Below are 19,148 nucleotides of genomic sequence, written 5' to 3'. Positions count from 1 at the left end.
TTGCAGGTTTAGTGCACGGGTTGTAAGAACTCAAGTACACTTCAGAAACTTCTCCGTGGGACCGTGGCGAATGACACCACAAAAGGTCACCTTGAAGTCCTTGCTGTCCTTCGAATAGTCGTAAATGACGCGGTCCGGGATATTGTCGGTGAGTCCGCCATCGTAGACCTTGCCATCAGTCTGAATAGGGAATTCCATCTTGTGCTTTCCACACGTAAAGGGGAGTCTTTCTCTGTTTTTGTAATTGTGGGGGTAGAGACCTGTTGTATTGGGGATCACATGTGCTCAGCGCGGCCCCTTTCACACCTTTCGATATGAGAGTGGTAGAGAGTGAGGAAAACTTACTCTTCCCAAGCTGTTTGCCCTTGGCAGCCAGCGTTGCGCCTTCGGTCATGGCGGCCTTGATCTGCCCGGCCGTGTAGGCGTGCTCCGCGTAATCTCGATTCTCCCCGTTGTTTGTCGCCGGGCATGTCAGGCCGCTGGTGGGCTGTGTTCCGACCCTGACGGTCAGACTGGAGGTGCCGCCGCGGATGAACAGATTGGTCATTTCCCCGTCATCCAGATGGGCACCTGGGTAGGGGTAGGCGAGAGCCTGGAATGCTGGGCCAGCCAAAAAGAGGCTTAGAGTGAAGAGGACCTTGAATTGAGAAAGCATTCTGGGTGGGAAAGACTTGGATTGGGAAGGGACGAGAAGAATGGAATTCGAGTTGAAAACGGATGCGAAAAGAGCTGAATACGTTGATGCTATATGGATCTTCTCCTCTGGATGAGAGTATGAAGGTATAAATACTCCTGGTGCTCGCTCAACTTGTGATGATATAGGGCATTCAGCCGTAATATCACTGCTTCCATTTTCAGTGTAAACTGATGCCTGCGCTGGGGGCCAGAAACCAACACCCAAAGCTCTTTACAAAGCTCGAGCACGATTGGGAAGAAACGATGGATAAGCCATGGACATGGATAGTAGTGCTGCTCCGGGTGTTGGCCGTCATAAAGCTTCGCCACATGTTTGCATTGACATGAGGATGTATTGGACCGGGACGAGGGGCCATAATGTCAATATGTAAGCTTTCCAGTCACACAGCATAGGTTACCTCGTCAGATAGATGCGTTAAATCGCATTGACAAGGTTCAATTGGGGTGAGACATTAGACCGGCACCTCAGCTAGGGCTGTGGAATGGTCCAATCTAACGTGAGCACTAATACACTCTAATGCAGACAAGAACCGGGATGTACCGAACGGTTCCTGCAAGGTAACCGTGGCTGTGGCCTCAAACTACCCTACCAGGCAGCCAATTCGGTCCCCTATAAATCCAGTGAATGGTCCTCATTTCCGATACCCCAAAGTATCCCTGTTCAAATCCTCCTCTCCTCTCCTCTTCTCTATCTCACCACCTCCCACTGCACCGCCCCCAGAACCTCGTCGACTTTCCAACCGAACTAAACCAGAAACATGTCTCGCACGTCTGACTACGATGACCATAATAAATTCCTGACCGATGAAGCTGAAAGGGAATACCCGCCCGAGCCGGAAGTCCTGGCAGCCTTTCGCACGCTGTTCATGGACCCCACTGTTCCTGTCTCCGAAGTCGCTCGCCAGGCAGCAGCCCCTTTGCTGCGCCAGATTACCCTCGAACCAATCTATATCCCCGACTGCGGTGAGATTTGGCGAACGCACATGCGAGCAGTGCGTCGACTGGGGAAGTTCAACGATCGTCTAGTCGAACTGATTGTGGAGTTGTCCAAGTTGCCCGACAAGAACGGGGTTTTTCACCAGTTGCCGGACTTCGGGTCATATTGGCTTGAATTTGGCTTTGATTGTATGTAAATCTTTCATCTACAGCTTATCCTACGCCTCAAAAGTAGATCAATGACTGATATGTTATTGTCATGTCATGAGGTATCCAGTTGCCGACCCCCTCCCAACAGACCCCGACAAGACCACCATACGGCAAGAATGGGTGAACGAATGCGCCTGGGGCGCGAAACTGGCCGCTGTCCTACCCGTCCCCTCACTCGCCGATTTCCTGGCCGAAGAAGGCGGCATGATCATCCGCCAGACGCTCGAGAACGCCGACTGGGAGATCTACCACCACCCGGACATCGAGAAGTACGACGACGGCGCGGACGACGAGTGGTACGAGGAGTTCCGGGACCTGGAGATTTTGAAGATGGACGTCCGCACGCTCAACGGCAAGATCCCCGGCGCCTATCAATGGATCAAGTATCTGGGTAAAGAGCTCTATCAGCGGAACGGCCGACCTATGCGCCGCGAGTGGGATCACAGTATCTGGAAGGGCCTGCATGGTTGGTCGAAGCTGCGCTGGGCGTTCTGGATTCAGCGGTTGCGGTGGGTGACTACCGTCACTGCGTTGGATCGGCGCACTAAGCTGGTTGCTGTCCAGATGGCGCGGGAGATGGTGGCTATTGCGGAGCAGTTTGGGGATCGTTTGGATGTTGATGGGCCGGAGAATCGGAATGGGTATCAGAGTGGGAGTGGCCGATTGAATGGGAATGACCAATCCGGTGGGAATTGTGCGGTGCCAAAATGATGGGCATAGACTATTATGCTCAGCCAGTATGCACTACTCTAGAGAAGCGCAGCAATGGATTGTAGAGAACCTTCAAGGCACACGAGCTTAGAATCCATTTCTAGGCCGAGGGTTAACAGGCTTCTATCTTGCCCGGACATAGACCGGCTATGGACGGTAGTCTTGTGGTCTAGCGGGAGCTCCCCAGACTGAGAAACGCAAACTCACAGCCTGATTCTGCGGAAAGGTTCACCAGTCATTAACCATGAATTCCCTGAGTGACAACACGGTGCTAAGCAAGCACGCTGTGCTCCAGACTAGTCCACCCCGAAAGCCCCCAAGACTGAACAAGTAGGTGCTCTGCCCTCCGCGACGGGACCACCTGACTCAAATCCCGAGCTTCATTTTCCGGAATCGGCGGCAGATCGGAATCCCCATTGGAATTTTTGTGCAGGATCTCGAGCACGTCAGTCCAATTGAAGGGGTTCGCAAATGCGAAGATCCTCTCCGAAGCCACCGTGCGATCGAGGAGCGCGGTGATGTGCAGGCGCGCCGTGTCTTCGACATTGACGAACCATTCTAACAGTCGCCTGGAATCAGTCTCAGTCTGAGTATATCCGGGGTCATGGGAAACAAACGCGGTGGAATGGCCTTTATAGGGAATGAGTCGCCAGCGAGCAGTGCACGGACAAGGCCCATCGTGGAGCCGCCGATATTCGGGTGCAAGATCTTGCCAAACTATGCGAGTGGGTGACTTCAGCATCGCCGACTGGCAGTTTTACGTCCCATCAAGTAGTTTGCGTACATTTGTCCCCGGCAAGACGGTGTTGAACACGTAACCGGGCTTGTTGTCGGCAATCCACTGCCAGCCCTGGCGTTCTCCTTCCGTCTTCGAAGCTGCATAGACGAGGTACGGCTTCTGAGCGGCGGGAATTGTGGAATCGTAGGCACAGGCCACCGCATAGTCATTCCAGGTGTCTGCGTCGCGCCAAGAGTCAGCTGGCTCCAGATCCGCGTGATGCTAGACGCGGCTGGCTGACTGACCTTCTGTCACAGTGATATCTGGCCGATTGGGCTGGGGCAAGACTGCGGCCGTCGAGGACGAGGTCAACACCACCCGAGACACAGAGTGGTGCCTGGCCGCGTATTTCAGCAATAGCTGGGTTGAGGTGACTGTCTTGGCGATGACACTCGAGTCTGGACTCATTGAGACATCTGACGCCTGCCAATATCAGATCAGTGCAGACTTGGTGATCGTGCATGGTCCCTACCACGTGAATGATGCCCGACACATCCTGTAAGACTCCATCTAAAGCGGCCGCATCATTCATGTCTGCTAGAATCACGCTCTCAAAACGAGTGACATCGTGTCTGGGTTGGAACAGGTCATCCAGCCACGGCTTGGGTGCTCGCACAGTGCCGCGGACGTTGTAGCCGAGTTCGAGCAACTGGTCAACAATGTGCGACGCGATGAACCCATTCGCGCCGGTGACCAAGACTCTTGAGCCAGATGGAAGAGCAGGGTTCTCCATAAAAGGTGGCATTGTGGTTGAGTGTTGGTCTCCAGCGGACTTGTCCGTCCGGAAATCTACGGTTAAGTACTGTGCTTTATCAATCACTGCCGGAGTTCGGGATCGATCTCATTCCCGAACCCAGCCCTAGGGTAAATTCAATTTGTCAGCCATTCCAAGATATTACTAACTGAGGATCTGACATTATGAGAGTGGCCAGGAACTCGCCAGGAACTAGTGGCTGATCACCGCCGATGTCGCCCAACACGCTCAGGCCCTTGGGCAGCGGCGAAGAAAAGGCACAGAGGGCTCTTTCTCATCAAAGAACTACTATCTTGGTGACTCGCAACCACAGCTTTTAATGGTGAGAAGATGAAGACTCTGGATCTAACATCGAATATTGGGGCTCTTACATTACATTATTAGACAGGGACCCAATGATCAAAACTGCCATCTCTTCATGTACTTCAGTGCTCTAATAATATTGTAGTAGATTTACAGGTATCCGTATACCACATGTTCTAAACAGGGAGAGAACTGAAGAGAAGCCGAGTCTTCTGTGGCTCAGGCGAGCTAATACAGCTGACGCTGACCAGCTTTTTATTCCGGGTAGGGGGAAGGATCGATGCTGATAGTGTTGAAGAACGGCATCGCTGTACAGTCCATGGACACAGCCCTACTATATAATGTCCGGTCCGCAAAACGACCGCAATCACTATTCCGAATTCATTTAATACACAGTCAATCTTTAACCCACCCGCCCCGTTGAGCCTGGAATGTCATCGCAGTCCGGTTGAAATTGAGAAATTATACATGATACCAAGGACTATCAAGAGCGATCCCCAGATCCCGCTGAGTTGTGGGTGGCTGAAAACGTTGTGTTCAGTAAGCAAGTACTGTTCGGGATTGAAGGGAAGGCCGGAGAGGCTAGTGCGAGTGCTGAATGCAATGGGAGGGAGCCCAAAGCTTACACCTGCAGCTAGAGTAGATAAAATGACCCACTGTATCTTCCAGATCTTCACCTCTCGCTGGCTCGATATAAGTAGGTTATCTCGTCAAGATGCTGGTGACGCGCATGACCAGCCAGCAGCTGCGTCGTCGGCCCTGGTTTTCGAATGCTGGGTTTAAACTTATTTCTGACGCCAATGGGCGAAGAAGATCGAAGAACCCAGCTCCGATTCTCTACCAGGCCGATAGATGTATGGACGATGTCATTATCCCGCGACAGAGAAAGATAAACAGAATTTATATACTCCTAAACTCCATCATAAAGCTCATGTCTTAGCGCCTGCCTATCATCGTCACCCTCTAAGCCTTAAAAGTGCTCCTGCTGCCTCTGGACATTCCATCCAGCAGTCAAGTTCCGGGCTTGAGCCATTTCCTCCTCCGTCGGCATGTTGACGACCATCAGATAGAGGACTTTCTGCATGCAAGTCAGCGAATGACCGACAGGAAACCGAAGCGTGAGATATACGTACCGAACTGACCAGATTCTTGAGATTGAGACCCCGCCCGCCACCGCGGCCTGCACGTGTGCGACGATATTGCTGCTGCTGCTGCTGTTGTTCCGGATATTCGTTGTAATAGTTATCATAATAACTAGAGTTGGATCCACCGTATGCGACCGGGGGTCTAGACTCACCGTCGGTGTTATGCTGGGCGGAATCACATCCACCGTACGGCGCGGGCGGGTTAGAGCTGCCATATGGGGCTGGGGGGTTGGAGTGGTTGTTGCTGTTGCTGTTATTGTTGCTGCCACGGTCCGCCACGGCCTGCGCAGCCATATTGACCAGGCCGAGAAGACCACCGCCACCACCTCGTCTCCCCTCTATCCTCCGGCCGATTAGGTCCCCCCTCGAGCCCAAGCCCCGACCCTGTTGTCGGTGTGCTCCCCGCATACCCCCCGACAGCCCACTATGCATCGGATGCGTGGGATCGGCATACTTGGACGCGAATTTCGGCTTACCAGCTTGGGTGAGATAGCTATCCGGGTTCTCGGCGAGCTGTAATCGTGGTAAGTAAGAGCCGACGAAAGTAAGATAAGGAACAAGGATTGAACGCACGAATTTCGCCTGCGCCTTGCGATCCAGATAATCATCCACAAACATCTTGCCCCGCGCCAATTTCTTCTTGAACCCCGCCTGCTCATCTTGAGTCGCCGTCGCGAGGAAGTCCAGTCCGGGGAAGACCAGCTCGGCCGTCTGCATCGACTCCATCCCGTTCGTGACGCCATTCGACGATTGGAACTTATGCGACATGCGACCCTGGCTATCCATTGTGTTCTGGACGGTCGTGTTGATGTTCATGTTGATGCGGGCGTCGTCCGCGGCGGTGGCATCCCAGGTCATGACGAGGCAGTAGAGGCCGCGGGGCTGGAAGAATTCCTGGTTCAATCTGTCTAGGGCTTTGTTTTGGCTGTTCCCATGTTATGGGTTATTAGTTGGCTAATACAGGCAATTGGAGGGTGTTGCACTTACCGATACCGGCTCTGCGCTTCGATTGCAACATCCGTCGCCACCATGATCGCCATCGAGATGGCGGTGGATATAGCGAACGGCAGCGGAGCAGCGGCTATCGAGGCAAGATTGATCGCATTGATCCAAGGGTTGGCGAGACTGGCTTCGTTGAGCGTCTCGATCATGTCCAGCCAGGTGTCTTGGTCGATGCCGACGGCTTGCAGGTCGGGCGCGTAGGCGCGGATGAAGCCGCGCTTTTTGTCCTTGGGGCGGCGCTGGGGGATCGCCACTGGGTAGGTGAGTTTACTGACTGGTGAGAGGTGCATAGCGCCATCTGGGGGAGGGAGTCGGCGTTGGAGGAAGGCGGCGATGACTTTGTCCGGGTTGGCGGTTCCTTGCTTGCTCGTGCGGGGCTGTGCGGTTTCTTCGGCGATGAGCTCTTGGGCTTCGTCGAGGTGCCAGGTTCGCTCGATGTCGGTTGCTGGAGGGGTGGACTGGCTTAGTGAGAGTGTTCTTGTCGTCTCGTCTGGGGTTTTGTTCTGGTCACCGGGCGGGGTGACTGAGTAGGGAGGGGGGAATTGGGAGGGAGAATGCGATGATTCTTGCTCTGATTGTTCTTCTTGCTGCTGCTGCTGCTGCTGCTGCTGCTCGCGCTCCCTCCGAGCAGCTTTCTTGGTTTTCTTGTAACTGTGGACTTCGGTAGCGAAACCGATACCTGAGGTGACTCCATGGATGATGGCCCCGATGGGACCTCCTTGGTCTGAACGGCCCATGTTTGGTTGTAGTAGTCTAGTTTTCCTACTTCTTTTGGGGGATATTAAGTGATGATGAACAAGGTTGCAATTTGAAACTAGGATGCAGGCTTTGTAGGCATTTTATAACCCGGTGCCCACCTCTCAACTACGGTAATTATCGCATAGAAGGATGAATGAACCAAGCACTGCCCGGCGGGCCATCAGCAAGCTTTGCCGATTAAGGCTTGCAGTGCGAGGGCTCAGCTCCCGTAGACTAAACTTATTTGGGTAACCAACTCGACCGCAGCCTAAAAGCTTAAGCCAATGTTAATTCACTTAGTACGGCAGCTACTAACCTCCCGGCGTATAGCTTAAACGCGGCCAGAAGATAGATAGATTTTTTCAGGTAAGCTAGCAGGTAAGACTACTTTATATAATAAGAAAATTAACTGAAAAGAGAAACCTCACAGCATCTAGAAGTTAGAGATCTAAGAAATCTTTTACTAAGGTAATATAGAAGGTAGTAGAGTAATCAAAGAGTGGAATCCCTAAGCAAGCCAAAAATACTACATTATTATCATAATTCATAGTTTTTTAAATTATAACTTTAAAATCTAGATCTATTATAATTTATATATAGAGAAGTATCTCGAGTAGTGAACTGCTACGTTCATAATCATTAATTTTTAATATACTGCTAATAGATTCTTAGTAGATTATTGATAGCTGGTCTAGGTCTAGTACAAGAGGATTACGGCTCTACATAAAATTGAGATGATAGTTAGAGTTAGAAATATGATTCTCGTTATTACACCGGTGATTATTTTGGGGAAATGAAAGGCTGGATGCAAGGCAGAGTCGCCATAGCTGTTTATAGTTCCATGAATCTCATTGTAGCTCGAATGAATGATTTCTGTTGAGGCCAACCCTAACCCGGCGTGAACATGAGTAGCCCAACCAGTTCCAATCGCCTTGAGGTTTGAAAGAAATTCTCGATAAGACAAACAATGAGAAGAGTTGAGATCTAGGACATTTGCAGAATTGACAAAAGGAAAATAAAAGCACAGGGGAAATAATGGTTATATTCCATTCAGGTGGCAGTGGGATCAATCTACAACCACAACCTATTCGTCCCCAACGGTCGCGTTTTGCCATCTCGACAGATGTGGCATCAAAATTGAGCTGAGGGAAACAGCGGAGGACCCTGCTCGTGGCATGACTCTTGTCAGTCTGACAGTCACTGTGGTTTCGACTTCTGCTCCTTCTTTGCCTTGGGCACTCGGGCCAGCCAGTACAAAACCAAGGCCCCTAACACGTTGAAGGCGACGTACACCCACATGATGCCAAAGTTGCGCCAACGAGTACTGTAACGGGAATGAATTGCTGCCAAGTATTTATTGGTCTCTTTGACCTTGCAATACTGGCAGTCGCTCGTGGCATTTGTGTCTAGCAGGTAACCCCCGGCCGTGGAAATATACTCAGCCAGGTACTCGCCACACGTTTGGCCGGACGGAGGATCCAGCACGGTGAACTCATTACTGGCACATGTCACATTCACATTGGCGAGACCGGTAGATAACACAGCGGACACGTAGTATGATAGGGGCGAGGCGCGATAGAGGAAGATCCAAAACCGGGGCATCTGGTCTGGCGATGCAAGCACACCACAGAAGAAGAAGGCTAGTACGAACATGAAGTTGGCGATATTGCCCCCATCATCGGCCGATCCTGCGAACGAGATGCACAGGTGCGCAAAGGTTGCCACCCACAGCAGGAAAACCCAGAAGAGGAGCCACATCAGCGCGCCTCTTTCTGTGCCCTCACCGGCTGCGTCGGCATTACGGTAGAACCCGACCGGGAAATAGAACAGCGCCCACATGAGCACTGAGGCCAGTGTATACCAGGGGGTCTCGCACAGAATCTGGCTCAGCATGAATACTTTCCAGCTGTATGTTTTTGCTGGCTGCTCGCGCGCCTCGTAGAGCGAACGCTGCGCGATGAAGTGTGGGAACTGTTGATCCGCCAATTGCCCAACGATGCTCATGAGCTCAAAGATAGCGAACATCTGGTTCTGCAGTCCTTGGATACTGAGCGGCGAATCCAGGAAGACCAGACCAATGAACAGACTGGTGGCAGTGCAGAGCAAGAGCTTCGAGTAAATGTACGAAGGAGTGCGCCAGGTCTGTTTGAAGGAGCGCTGGGCGACCAGAACGAACTGATACCACGTAGAGACGGCGAACTCTTGATACGAAGCCGAGTCATCATCATCATTGACCGAAGGGTCAGTCGTGGTGGACGACCGAAGTCGCGCCAGTTCGGCCCGAACGTTGCGGTACTCGGGGCTGGAGAGCCAGATTTCGTGCCAATCGACTTCCGACTCGCTGCCAGGAGCAGCCCCAATGGCCTCCAGCATCCATTCACCTGGATTGGCATCGTGCGGACAAGGCTTTGCCCCGTTGGTCTCGAAGTAGTCTACCAGGACCTGGGAGTTGGGTCCAATGTCACCTATGTGAGATTAGCGCATGCTTGAAGTTAGCCCTGAGTAACAAGCACACCTACCAAAATACACCGTCTTCCCCCCTTCAGCAAGGAGCAACAGACGGTCGAAGCGCTGGAATAGCATGGCAGAAGGCTGATGAATTGTACAAAGGATCGATTGACCGGCCTTGGAGAGTTTGGTGAGGAGGTCGAGAATAGCCCAGCTGGTCTGAGAGTCCAGCCCTGATGTAGGCTCGTCAATAAACAGGAGCAAAGGTGGCTTCGCAGCGAGCTCAACCCCAATCGTCAGACGCTTGCGTTGCTCAACATTTAGTCCTTCCCCAGGTACGCCAACTACAGCATCTGCGTATTCCTGCATGTCAAGAAGCTCAATCACCTCGTCAATATAAGCAAGCTTCTCCGCTTCTGGAACACTCTCTGGCTGGCGAAGAAGAGCAGAAAAGGTAAGGGCCTGTCGGACGGGGGAGTTAGTATCCATTCTTGAACCCCACACCTAAATCTCACGGCGAACTCACTTCCCGCACTGTGGTCGTCTCCAGATGTATATCTTGCTGCTGCGCATAACCAGTCTTGCGCTGGAAGCTCTTATCACGCAGCCTTCCGTCCACCAACATCTCTCCAGTCAACTCTCCCACCCCTGCGCGGCGGTCCGCAAGACAGTCCAGTAAAGTGGTCTTACCAGCCCCGGATACGCCCATGAGGGCTGTCAAGGTGCCTGGCTTCACCCAGCCATCCGCATGGTCCAAAATGCGGCGGGGCTTGCCTTTGATTTTGATGTCATAACATACATCACTCCAGTGAAACACGCCTCTCGAGCCCCGGAATGCCGGCTCGTGGCTGGGTCGGTAGTGGTTGCTGGGCTTTTCAAGTAACGTCGTCACGGGGCCTGAGGGCAATGCTTCGGCATCTGACTTACCCCAGCGCAGAGATCGAGGGACGAACCCACGACGAAAGACAAGAACTGCACCTTTGGACTTCTTGGCTGTGACGTACTCACTCGCGAGGAAGTAAGCCAAGTGGTTGAAGATCGCCATGGCGATAATGATCCCGACGTTGCGCCACTTGTGATCATGGTAGTAGCTGTAGGCTGAATTGATATACGCATCCCCGTTCACGTAGTCATGGCCACGCACCGCACCTACCGCATTGCAGGCAACACTTGTGCTACCGGCAGAGTTGTAACTTGGGATATATGAAGAACAGGTAAAGTTCCGCGCGTGATATTCGTTGACCATCAGCGATTCGTACCCGTAAGCGACAGGGTTGAGGTAATTGATCCAACGGCACCATGACAGCATGTAACGAATGGGGACCACGAAGCCGGTGAAAACTAGCAATGCAAGCATTAAGATGGACGCGGGGACCATTGCCTGTTGTTCTGTTCGAGAGACAGCGCCACTGATATTTTCTTAGCTTGTGTAAGGCATCCCTGAGGGAGATTCCACTCACATGAATCTGAAGACCCCCGACATGGCTAGAACGTTCAAGAAAACCACAAACAGGTAGAAGAAGAAGTTGCCGGGGGTTCGATTGAGATTCGTCATGAAATAAAACACGAGGTTGAAAGAGACCGTGCCTGTGATCTTCATGGGCAAGTCGACCAGGACCGAAGCATACGACTCGGCAGAAGCGTGGTAGAAAGCGTAGCGGACTTGCTTTTCGACGATCGGTCGTTGAGCATAAAGAGTCATAACTTCAAGAATTGAGGAAAATGCATTGAAAAGAATAGCCATAAAGAGGACGACGGCCCGCCCGTAGAATGAGGCCGTCGTCTGGTCTAGGTTGTAGAACAAGGAGGACATGATCAAGGCCATTATCACATTCCCAACCATCACCCACACAGAGGGACCAGGGTCGGCCCAGAAGCGTCTCCATCCTCGCCACATACACAGCCTAACCTGCTGGGAGTAGCTGAGAAGATAAGGCGAGTTGAGACGTTGCCCCTTGGCTTGACAAGCCCGCTTCAGCTGTCTGTAGGCGACAGTGTCGGGGCCGTCGATTGGATGCTGGGCCTTGTAAAGCTCAATGCTCTCCTGTAGTGCTTGATACTCCACGCTCCTCTTCCAGGCAGCTGCAAATTCGTCTGCTGTTCGAGGCGGGTTGCATCCCGCGCGAACGACGCGCTTTGCAGGGAAAGCCATGGAGGTGAGAAAGTCTGGCGTGGTCTGACGAGCTGGACACTCAAAGCCGAGATCGATGAAGTACTCCTTGGCCCGCTTAGCCGGTCCGAAGTAAATCTGCCGCCCTTCGTAGAGAACTAGAGCCTTGTCAAAGAGATCGTATGCGCTTTGGGGTGCCTGATACATCGACACCGCGCAGGTCTGGCCGAATAATTCTGACTGCAGGCGCAGCGTTCTGCAGAACTCGACGGCATTGGCAGCGTCTAGACCTCGCGTCGAGCTGTGACATACACAATCAGTTCATGAGATCCGATTTGACTTTCACCTGTCACTTACTTGTCCCAGCACTGGAAAGGCGCATATGCTAGGGTGGCCTCGGCAATGCTGACACGTTTGCGCTCGCCTCCAGAAACCCCACGAACGAATTCGTCTCCAACCTTGGTGTTTACGGTGTGACTGATGCCATACATGGCCATAACGACGTCACGCAGATGCTCGCAGTAGCTATAGGTGAAAGTTGGTCAGCGATAAGTGCCTAGTCGGCATAAGCCTCAAACAAATGACCTACCTTTTTCGAGTCACGCCATCCGGCAGTTCCCTTTGACAGCGTGCAGAAGCGGCAAACGTGAGGGTCTCCCCAACCGTTAACATAGGAAAATGAACGTCAACCTCCGCCGTATAGATCGCATCACCTCTGTGAGCTGTGTGCATCTCGCGATCCGAGATCCCTTGATAATTTAGATACGATTCCTGGTTAACGTGGATGCCATTGCGGTCCCCAGAGATGGTTCGAAGAAAAGTTGAGCAGCCAGAACCAGGGGGGCCTAGCACCACACACATTTCCCCCGGCAGTAGTATGCCATCGAGCCCTCGTAAGATGTTTACTCGCGTCTGCCCCGAAGTAGTGACGCTGGGCAGGAGCCGACGAGCAATCATCCCTGGCAAAGCAAGCCAGATGTTTGCAACCGTCTTCTGAAAGTCTGTTGCGGTGCTATAGCCGAAGACATTAATGTCTTGAAAGCACAGACCAACGCGACGATACTCCTGGCCTCTGTCTGCCGCCAACTTAGCAACTTCTGTAGCCCATGCACGTGCATTGAACCTCTTGCTGAATGGGTTAAGTGGAGATTCGGGATCATTGCTTCCAAATGCCGTCTTGTGGTCTGAATAGGGGAGAGTGTCGCGACTGAATCGACGAGCGAGCTCTTGGACAGTCGATGGCGTAGACTGGGCCATGACTCTGGCCACTATGCCTGCTTCTTCTGGAGGATGGTTGTCAGAGTATGCTCTGCGGTCCTGTCCAGTGCGGCTCTCAAGGTGTAGTTGCAGTAGTAAGAGATCAATCTTAGTGTTCACGGTCCTTGTATGAGAATTTATTACAATATAGATAAACCACGAGTACCGTCTGGTGAAGGTGCCCTCAAGAAGGGGCTCAGTATACATTCGGTCTATGGCGGACTTAACGTCGGCCGAAGCCTTCGGCCGACGTCTGAAAAGGCAACAAGGACCGACACCGTGTCTCGGCCGACCACCTCGGACTGTTACACCACCTCTTCGGAGTACTTCTTATACTATCGCCCGCAGAGACCTGTATGGATACTTGCTGCTTACTCCTCATACTATTAGTCCTTCCACTCCTGACAAGCTTTCCAGGTAAGCCCTGCTCTTAATCAGATAAGTACTTGTCTCACCTCGCAGCCCCAAATCTTGTCAACGAGCTGACAGTTCGGACCGTATCTTGATTGTTTAGTATCGATGCCATGTAGGTCGCATGGTTTATTACGAATCTACCTTTGTACTATGATGCCTCTGCTAGCTTCATCTGTCCACAAGTGCCTCGACCTGAAAGTGTTCAGCTTCAACACCTTGTATCGGGCAAGGCATCCTGTGAAAGGGTGTACGGGTTCGACAAATTCGCTAAGACTTAGCGGAATTCAGCGAGTCGGTGTTTCGCATGCATGTTTAGTGCTTCGACAATACGCAATCGTACTAGCTACTTGGTGCTGACTCTCCAAGTTCCAGCTCTATGTCAGCCCATGAGGGGTAACATTTTGCCTTCCTACTTGCAGACTCAGTGCACTGATCTGCTCGGCGTGATACTTGCTCCGACCGCGTCTTGAAATGCTAACCGGGCTGGCGAGCTGTGCTTAGGGTTCTCACAGGTCGGGAACTGCATCGGTGGCTGTTCGGGCTCTGCCATCGCAGCATCTAGCGTGATTATTTCCATATAGTTGGCTCTCATCTCACGTCAGATGTATGGCTAGTAGCACTAAATGTCCGCCTTTATATCAGGTCGCCATCCTTCCACAGTACGACCCTTTCTTTGGCGGGTGGGGTAGTAAAGGGCAAATAGCCCGGTCAGGGTAATTCATTCAAGAAGGCAAAAATATCCCGCGCTATCTATAATTCTTAGTCGATAATCTCTGCATCAATCCTCCGCCTTTATCTTGCTCGCACTTGAAAATGGCTTCCGAACGTCCTGCTGGCGCTGCCGCCAACTGGCCGCAATCTCGACCGGTATCTGAACGCGGAGGAAGATCAATGGGGCGAAATCTGAATTCAAAGACGCCAGGACGGAATTTCGCTGCCCATGACGCCTGCCGTCAGTCCAAGATCTGCTGTAGCGGAGGTAACCCTTGCGTCGCTTGCCAATGGTATCCCAAAGGGTGCAATTACAGCCCCGCAGGTAGGCTGGGACGACCAAAGGACAGCAAGAACAAGCGGACGTTGATGCAGCAATACCTAAGACCAGAAAATGAGCAAACGACGGGGGTAAACGAGGATAGAATTGGTCGAAGCAGCGGACCGGATCTCCTGCAGTGGAACAGCCCTGACCAGGGAAAACTGCAGGCTATGCAACAGTCATCATCTCAGTCTACATCAGGCTCGATTCCCTTCGAATTTGACATGTATCAACTCTTGAATAGCACGTTCGCCTTTAAAGAGGGAGGCGTTCCCGAAGATAGTGTGGGACAGGATATGATATTTGAGATGGACCAGAATTACATCTGGTGCTTGCGCGCAGTCGAGAGTTCGGGGCCTTGCAATCAGGATTGCTCAGATCAGGTGAACTCCAGCTGAGCCGGTCTCAATTTCGTGCCGGATTAACTCAAATAACTCATCCTTACGGTGTCTTTTGGTGCCATTCATCGAAGTTGTAGGCGAGCTCGACTTCGGGCTCATTGAGCCACGGTTGCTCGAACGTGCCACACGGTCCCGTTCGGTGTGGAAGTGGTCAGGAGGAGATTTCCATTGGGCCGCACCGCAATATTCTCCACCCAGGTTCCATCTAGCCTATGGTATAGGAGGCGTTCGGGCAAAGGGATAGACACGATTGTCGCGTTGGTTGTCGAACTGTCGCGTGGGAGAATGGCCGGGAGGGATGGCAATGCGGCCACAAGGCTGATCAACACAGAGGAAATAATGTAATGCATGATGATCCGCAATACAGTAGTCAGACAGAGAGCATGAAGCAGCAGGGAACCCTAGCAACTAGGTTACATGGCTTGTTCATAAACTCATAATCGTATAATGTTGTTTCGGTGCAATGAATTGAATTATTCCCAATGAAGGCAAATCCACTTCCACCTCAGCTGTAAGAGAGAAGTCGGAGACTAAACAAATGTCCAGAAAAAAGTCGCCGATTTTGGAGCATCAAGGTCTCCACCAAGTCCGAAGATAATAGTGGCCGACGCCATCGAAATTATCATTCAAAGAGAAAAGTCCCCGCGCTTATTCGCGGTAAAAGCGTAAGCTGCAGAATCTATAGTCCGCGAATTGTTTCGAACATGCATTTGTTACGATGAGTTAGGCCCACATAAATCGAGGAAACTGTAAGCCTATGTTCGATGAAGTTTCTATAGGATTGATTTATCGAACTGTCGAGTCAAGTATCTTCTACAGCCATGGCATCGCTCACCACCAAGAGAGGAGAGGTAAGAGGAAGAGCATTCGTGGAAAAAGTAGGTAGAAGAGAAGATAAAATAGAGAATTAGATTATACATATTGATAATTAACTAGCTCAAACTTACTCTGCAAGAAATATACAATCTTTTCCTCTACCAGTTGCCATAATTAGGGTAACTCGGCCAAATGCGGAGTGTCCGAATAGCGGAAAGCGGGTGGAGACGGAGATAAGCGGGAGTTCCCGTCAATCGGGGTTATTGTTCCACCTCCTCCTCTCCGCCTCCTCTCCTCCTCTTCCTCCCCGCCCCCTCCCCCTCCTCCTGCATCTCCCCTTCATCTCCTTGTATGTACGTACTACTCAGATCGGAGATCGGTCTTTGCGCTGAATGCAGAGCCAGCCACAACCGGCCCGACCGCGTCGACGTCTGAGACCCGCCCTTGCCTGCCGGGAATGTCGTCGTCGGAAGATCAAGTGTGACCATAAGAGTCCATGTACACAGTGTCGACGTCATGGAACCTCCTGTTTATATACCTCCTATAGCCTTTCGCCACATGGCTCCCCAGTTAGCTCTCCACCAATCGTTGCCAACGCGAGCCCACCCCCTCCTCCACTCCCTCCTCTGTCTCCTCCCCCAGTCATAGCAACAACTAGCGCTTCAGGAGAACCCCTTCGGCTTCCCGGCCAACATACCTTCAAGCTCGGAGCTACAGCCCCGGTAGCAGCTGGAGCGCCTGCAGCCTCTTCAGGACCTCCAGCAAGTGATACACAAGCTAGGCCACCTCCCTCTCCGGGTGATGGGGCCACCTTGCATGAGCTGCTGCACCGCGTGCAAAAGCTCGAAGAATTATCCGTTACAGAAAACCGTGTCACCAAGAGTCCCAACCTTCATGTCCCGTTAGGTGCTGGCGGAGGGTCTTCTTGCTCTCAGCCATCGCCTGCAGGGACACATGATTGGCAATCCGTCCTGAACAAATCCAGGGACTGGGGGCGAAGTCGTTGGATGGGCGCAGCCAATGAGTTGAACGCGGTAATTGCTTGTTATAGTGAGATCGCGAGCCAGTCAGTGGAAAACAGGCAGGTATCCTTTCATAGTCCTGAAGCCTCAACTCTGGTCACCCAGGCGGGTGATCTTTTGCGGAAATGCAAAACTCAGGCGAGAAGCATCAAGCTCGGTCGGCCCACTCGAGGCCTTTTGCCTCCAGGCCTTGGATCGGTGCCTCCTCCTCGTGAGACCGCAGATGCCATGGTCGAGCTTTATCTGTCCTCGTTTGAATCAGTGTACGTATCGCCGGCCATTCTGACCTGGGCCCAGCTGTAAGAAGAAGCCGTGACTGAAGAGATGTTGAAAACAGGCAGCGAATACTTCATCTCCCAACTTTTCGTGCAGAATACCGCAAATACTGGGATAACCCAGAAGCGATTACACCGATTTTGCGCCTCAAGGTTCTCCTTGTGATTGGCATTGGCTCAAGCCTCTATGACCATGGCGACAGAGCTTCTGTGCTCCACAACATTGACCGCGTTCAACAATGGATATATGCAGCCCAGACCTGGCTTTCCGGGCCCCTAGAGAAAGATCGATTGGATATCCCAGGGCTGCAGATATTTTGCCTGACAATTCTTGCACGTCAACTTTTCTCCATCGGAGGGGATACGATCTGGATCTCGATGGGGTCTCTAGTTCACAGTGCCATGCAGATAGGACTACATCGTGACCCGAAACACCTTCCGACGAGGTCCGTGCTGGATGCCGAATTGCGCCGCCGGTTGTGGTACACAATCTTGGAGTTTGTTGTTCAGGCGTCCCTCGACTCGTGGATGCCTCCACGAATCTCGTTCGACGATTTCGATACCGAGCCACCTTCCAACGCTAGCGACGATCAGCTAAACGAGTCGACGGTCCAATTCTTGCCGCGAGATAGCACCACGGAGACTTCAATTCAGCTGGCCTTGATTCAGTCGCTGCCCGTCCGTCTTCGCATCGTTCAGCTTCTCAATGGACTCCACTCGGAGAACTCTTATGAGCGAGTTCTAGCTCTAAGCTCGGAGCTGATAACCGCACTTCAAGAGTGCAATCGTCATGCTTTCACGCCTTTTCATAGGAATCTCCTGGACTATCTTGTCCGTCGATTCATGATTCCAATGCATTATTATTTCAGTAACCAGGCGCGCAGCAACCCGCTCTTCCATTACTCACTAAAGCTCAGTCTCGATGCGGCCCTAGCGCTGGTCTCTCCGGAACCCAATCCCCAATTTGCACGATTGATGGCGATGGGCGGGGGACTTTTCCGAGAGGGCATCCGAAGTGCTACCTCCGCAATCAGTCTCGAGCTTCTCGCGCACGTCGAAACCCAGCGCCTGAATGGTACCTTGTACCGGACTCGCCAATACCGGGAATTCCTCAAGCAGGTGGTGCGGGATCTTATCGACTTGTCCGAGGATCGCATTCGTCAAGGTGAAACGAATGTGAAGAACCACATGTTCCTCAGCATGATTCTTGCTCAGGTTGAAGCCGTTGAAGCAAATAAAACCGTAGAAGTAGAGGTGGCGCGGGGGGCCAGGGACAGTTTAGGGCTTTGCAACACCTTGCTTCAGACCAGAGAGCAGAGCTCAATGTCGTCAGAGGAATATGCGGCTATTGCGGCGATGGAGATTGACGGCAGCCAGGATTTGGAGGGACTGGGGCCTGGTTTCGATTGGGAGTCCTTTTTTCCGGACGTGGCCTCGAGTCAGTGGATTGGATGATGCCTCGTGCTTTAAGATATGGTTAGTGATCTTTAGAGAATATCATGATATCCAAGTATTTACTGACATGACTTTCCCAGAACTCGAGGGTTAATCCTTCTTTGCACTATTTGATGTGGTTAATGTGGTTGATGTATTTGTTAGTGTTTGTTTCTGTCTTTGCACCTGCCGCCTTAGGCAGAAACTCCCTCCATCTTCCCGCCTTGATTCACTTTCGCAATTCCTTGCTGGCGTCAGAAATCATTTCGAAAACTGCTGTACCCGAGGGCCAATTTTATCTTGAGAATATGGGCAACCCCTTTACAATAATGAGCACATACGACCACAGGGTGTGGAAAACAGGGCTTCCCGTCCGCTCAGCCGTACTTAAGCCACCTATTGAACGCGGCCGAGTGGAATATGAGCCCTTTCTCAGTCGCTGCTTTATGGGTGAGCAACGCTAAGACGAAGGGTGAGTGCGGGTGATTTGGGTGATGTTGTCAAGAGCGTGGGTGAGCGGGGTGAGCAGGATGAGCAAATGGGTGAGCGATCGAGTGACCAAGCGGGCCAGCCAGGCAACCAAGCGAAAAATTTTTTGAAGTTAAATAGGGCGTTTGACCTGGTTATCCATTCCTTTTTTTCTGTTCGATATACTCATTCTCAGT

General features: G+C 52.0%; 6 protein-coding genes across 6 annotated transcripts; 2 read left to right on the top strand and 4 right to left on the bottom strand.

The window, feature by feature from the left end:
• Positions 1-30: 30 nt before the first annotated feature.
• BO97DRAFT_420529 (Ribonuclease/ribotoxin) lies at positions 31-655 on the bottom strand (the record flags this gene model as incomplete). The annotated part of the gene is made up of 2 exons (XM_025696662.1): positions 31-260; positions 346-655. 2 exons carry the CDS (start codon positions 653-655, stop codon positions 31-33), a joined length of 540 nt encoding a protein of 179 aa, XP_025555370.1.
• Positions 656-1,377: 722 nt separating this feature from the next.
• On the top strand, positions 1,378-2,553 carry BO97DRAFT_440030 (DUF3632 domain-containing protein; the record flags this gene model as incomplete). Its single annotated transcript, XM_025698036.1, has 2 exons — positions 1,378-1,821; positions 1,910-2,553. The coding sequence occupies exons 1-2, from the start codon at positions 1,455-1,457 to the stop codon at positions 2,551-2,553; spliced, it is 1,011 nt and encodes a 336-aa protein (XP_025555369.1). The 5' UTR covers positions 1,378-1,454.
• A 271-nt stretch (positions 2,554-2,824) lies between these two features.
• On the bottom strand, positions 2,825-4,077 carry BO97DRAFT_440029 (cinnamoyl-CoA reductase; the record flags this gene model as incomplete). Its single annotated transcript, XM_025698035.1, has 5 exons — positions 2,825-3,111; positions 3,171-3,270; positions 3,338-3,510; positions 3,577-3,754; positions 3,804-4,077. Coding segments are annotated over 5 exons (1,012 nt in total), but the record flags the coding sequence as incomplete, so codon positions are not given.
• Positions 4,078-5,358: 1,281 nt separating this feature from the next.
• BO97DRAFT_440028 (uncharacterized protein) lies at positions 5,359-7,326 on the bottom strand (the record flags this gene model as incomplete). The annotated part of the gene is made up of 4 exons (XM_025698034.1): positions 6,521-7,326; positions 6,107-6,458; positions 5,522-6,046; positions 5,359-5,466 (listed from the first exon to the last, which is right to left on the bottom strand). Exons 1-4 carry the CDS (start codon positions 7,270-7,272, stop codon positions 5,359-5,361), a joined length of 1,737 nt encoding a protein of 578 aa, XP_025555367.1. The 5' UTR covers positions 7,273-7,326.
• A 1,144-nt stretch (positions 7,327-8,470) lies between these two features.
• On the bottom strand, positions 8,471-13,088 carry BO97DRAFT_336506 (ATP-binding cassette transporter; the record flags this gene model as incomplete). The annotated part of the gene is made up of 6 exons (XM_025691460.1): positions 8,471-9,738; positions 9,793-10,183; positions 10,248-11,130; positions 11,182-12,132; positions 12,189-12,356; positions 12,421-13,088. 6 exons carry the CDS (start codon positions 13,086-13,088, stop codon positions 8,471-8,473), a joined length of 4,329 nt encoding a protein of 1,442 aa, XP_025555366.1.
• A 1,227-nt stretch (positions 13,089-14,315) lies between these two features.
• On the top strand, positions 14,316-18,936 carry BO97DRAFT_475061 (fungal specific transcription factor domain-containing protein; the record flags this gene model as incomplete). Its single annotated transcript, XM_025700377.1, has 7 exons — positions 14,316-14,918; positions 15,483-15,601; positions 15,744-15,787; positions 15,873-16,101; positions 16,300-17,073; positions 17,112-18,525; positions 18,585-18,936. The coding sequence occupies 6 exons, from the start codon at positions 14,316-14,318 to the stop codon at positions 18,502-18,504; spliced, it is 3,162 nt and encodes a 1,053-aa protein (XP_025555365.1). The 3' UTR covers positions 18,505-18,525; positions 18,585-18,936.
• Between the last annotated feature and the right edge of the window lie 212 nt (positions 18,937-19,148).

This window comes from Aspergillus homomorphus, assembly GCF_003184865.1.
Source record: "Aspergillus homomorphus CBS 101889 unplaced genomic scaffold BO97scaffold_3, whole genome shotgun sequence".
NCBI lineage: Eukaryota > Fungi > Ascomycota > Eurotiomycetes > Eurotiales > Aspergillaceae > Aspergillus > Aspergillus homomorphus.
This window is presented reverse-complemented; position numbering and strand designations above follow the sequence as displayed.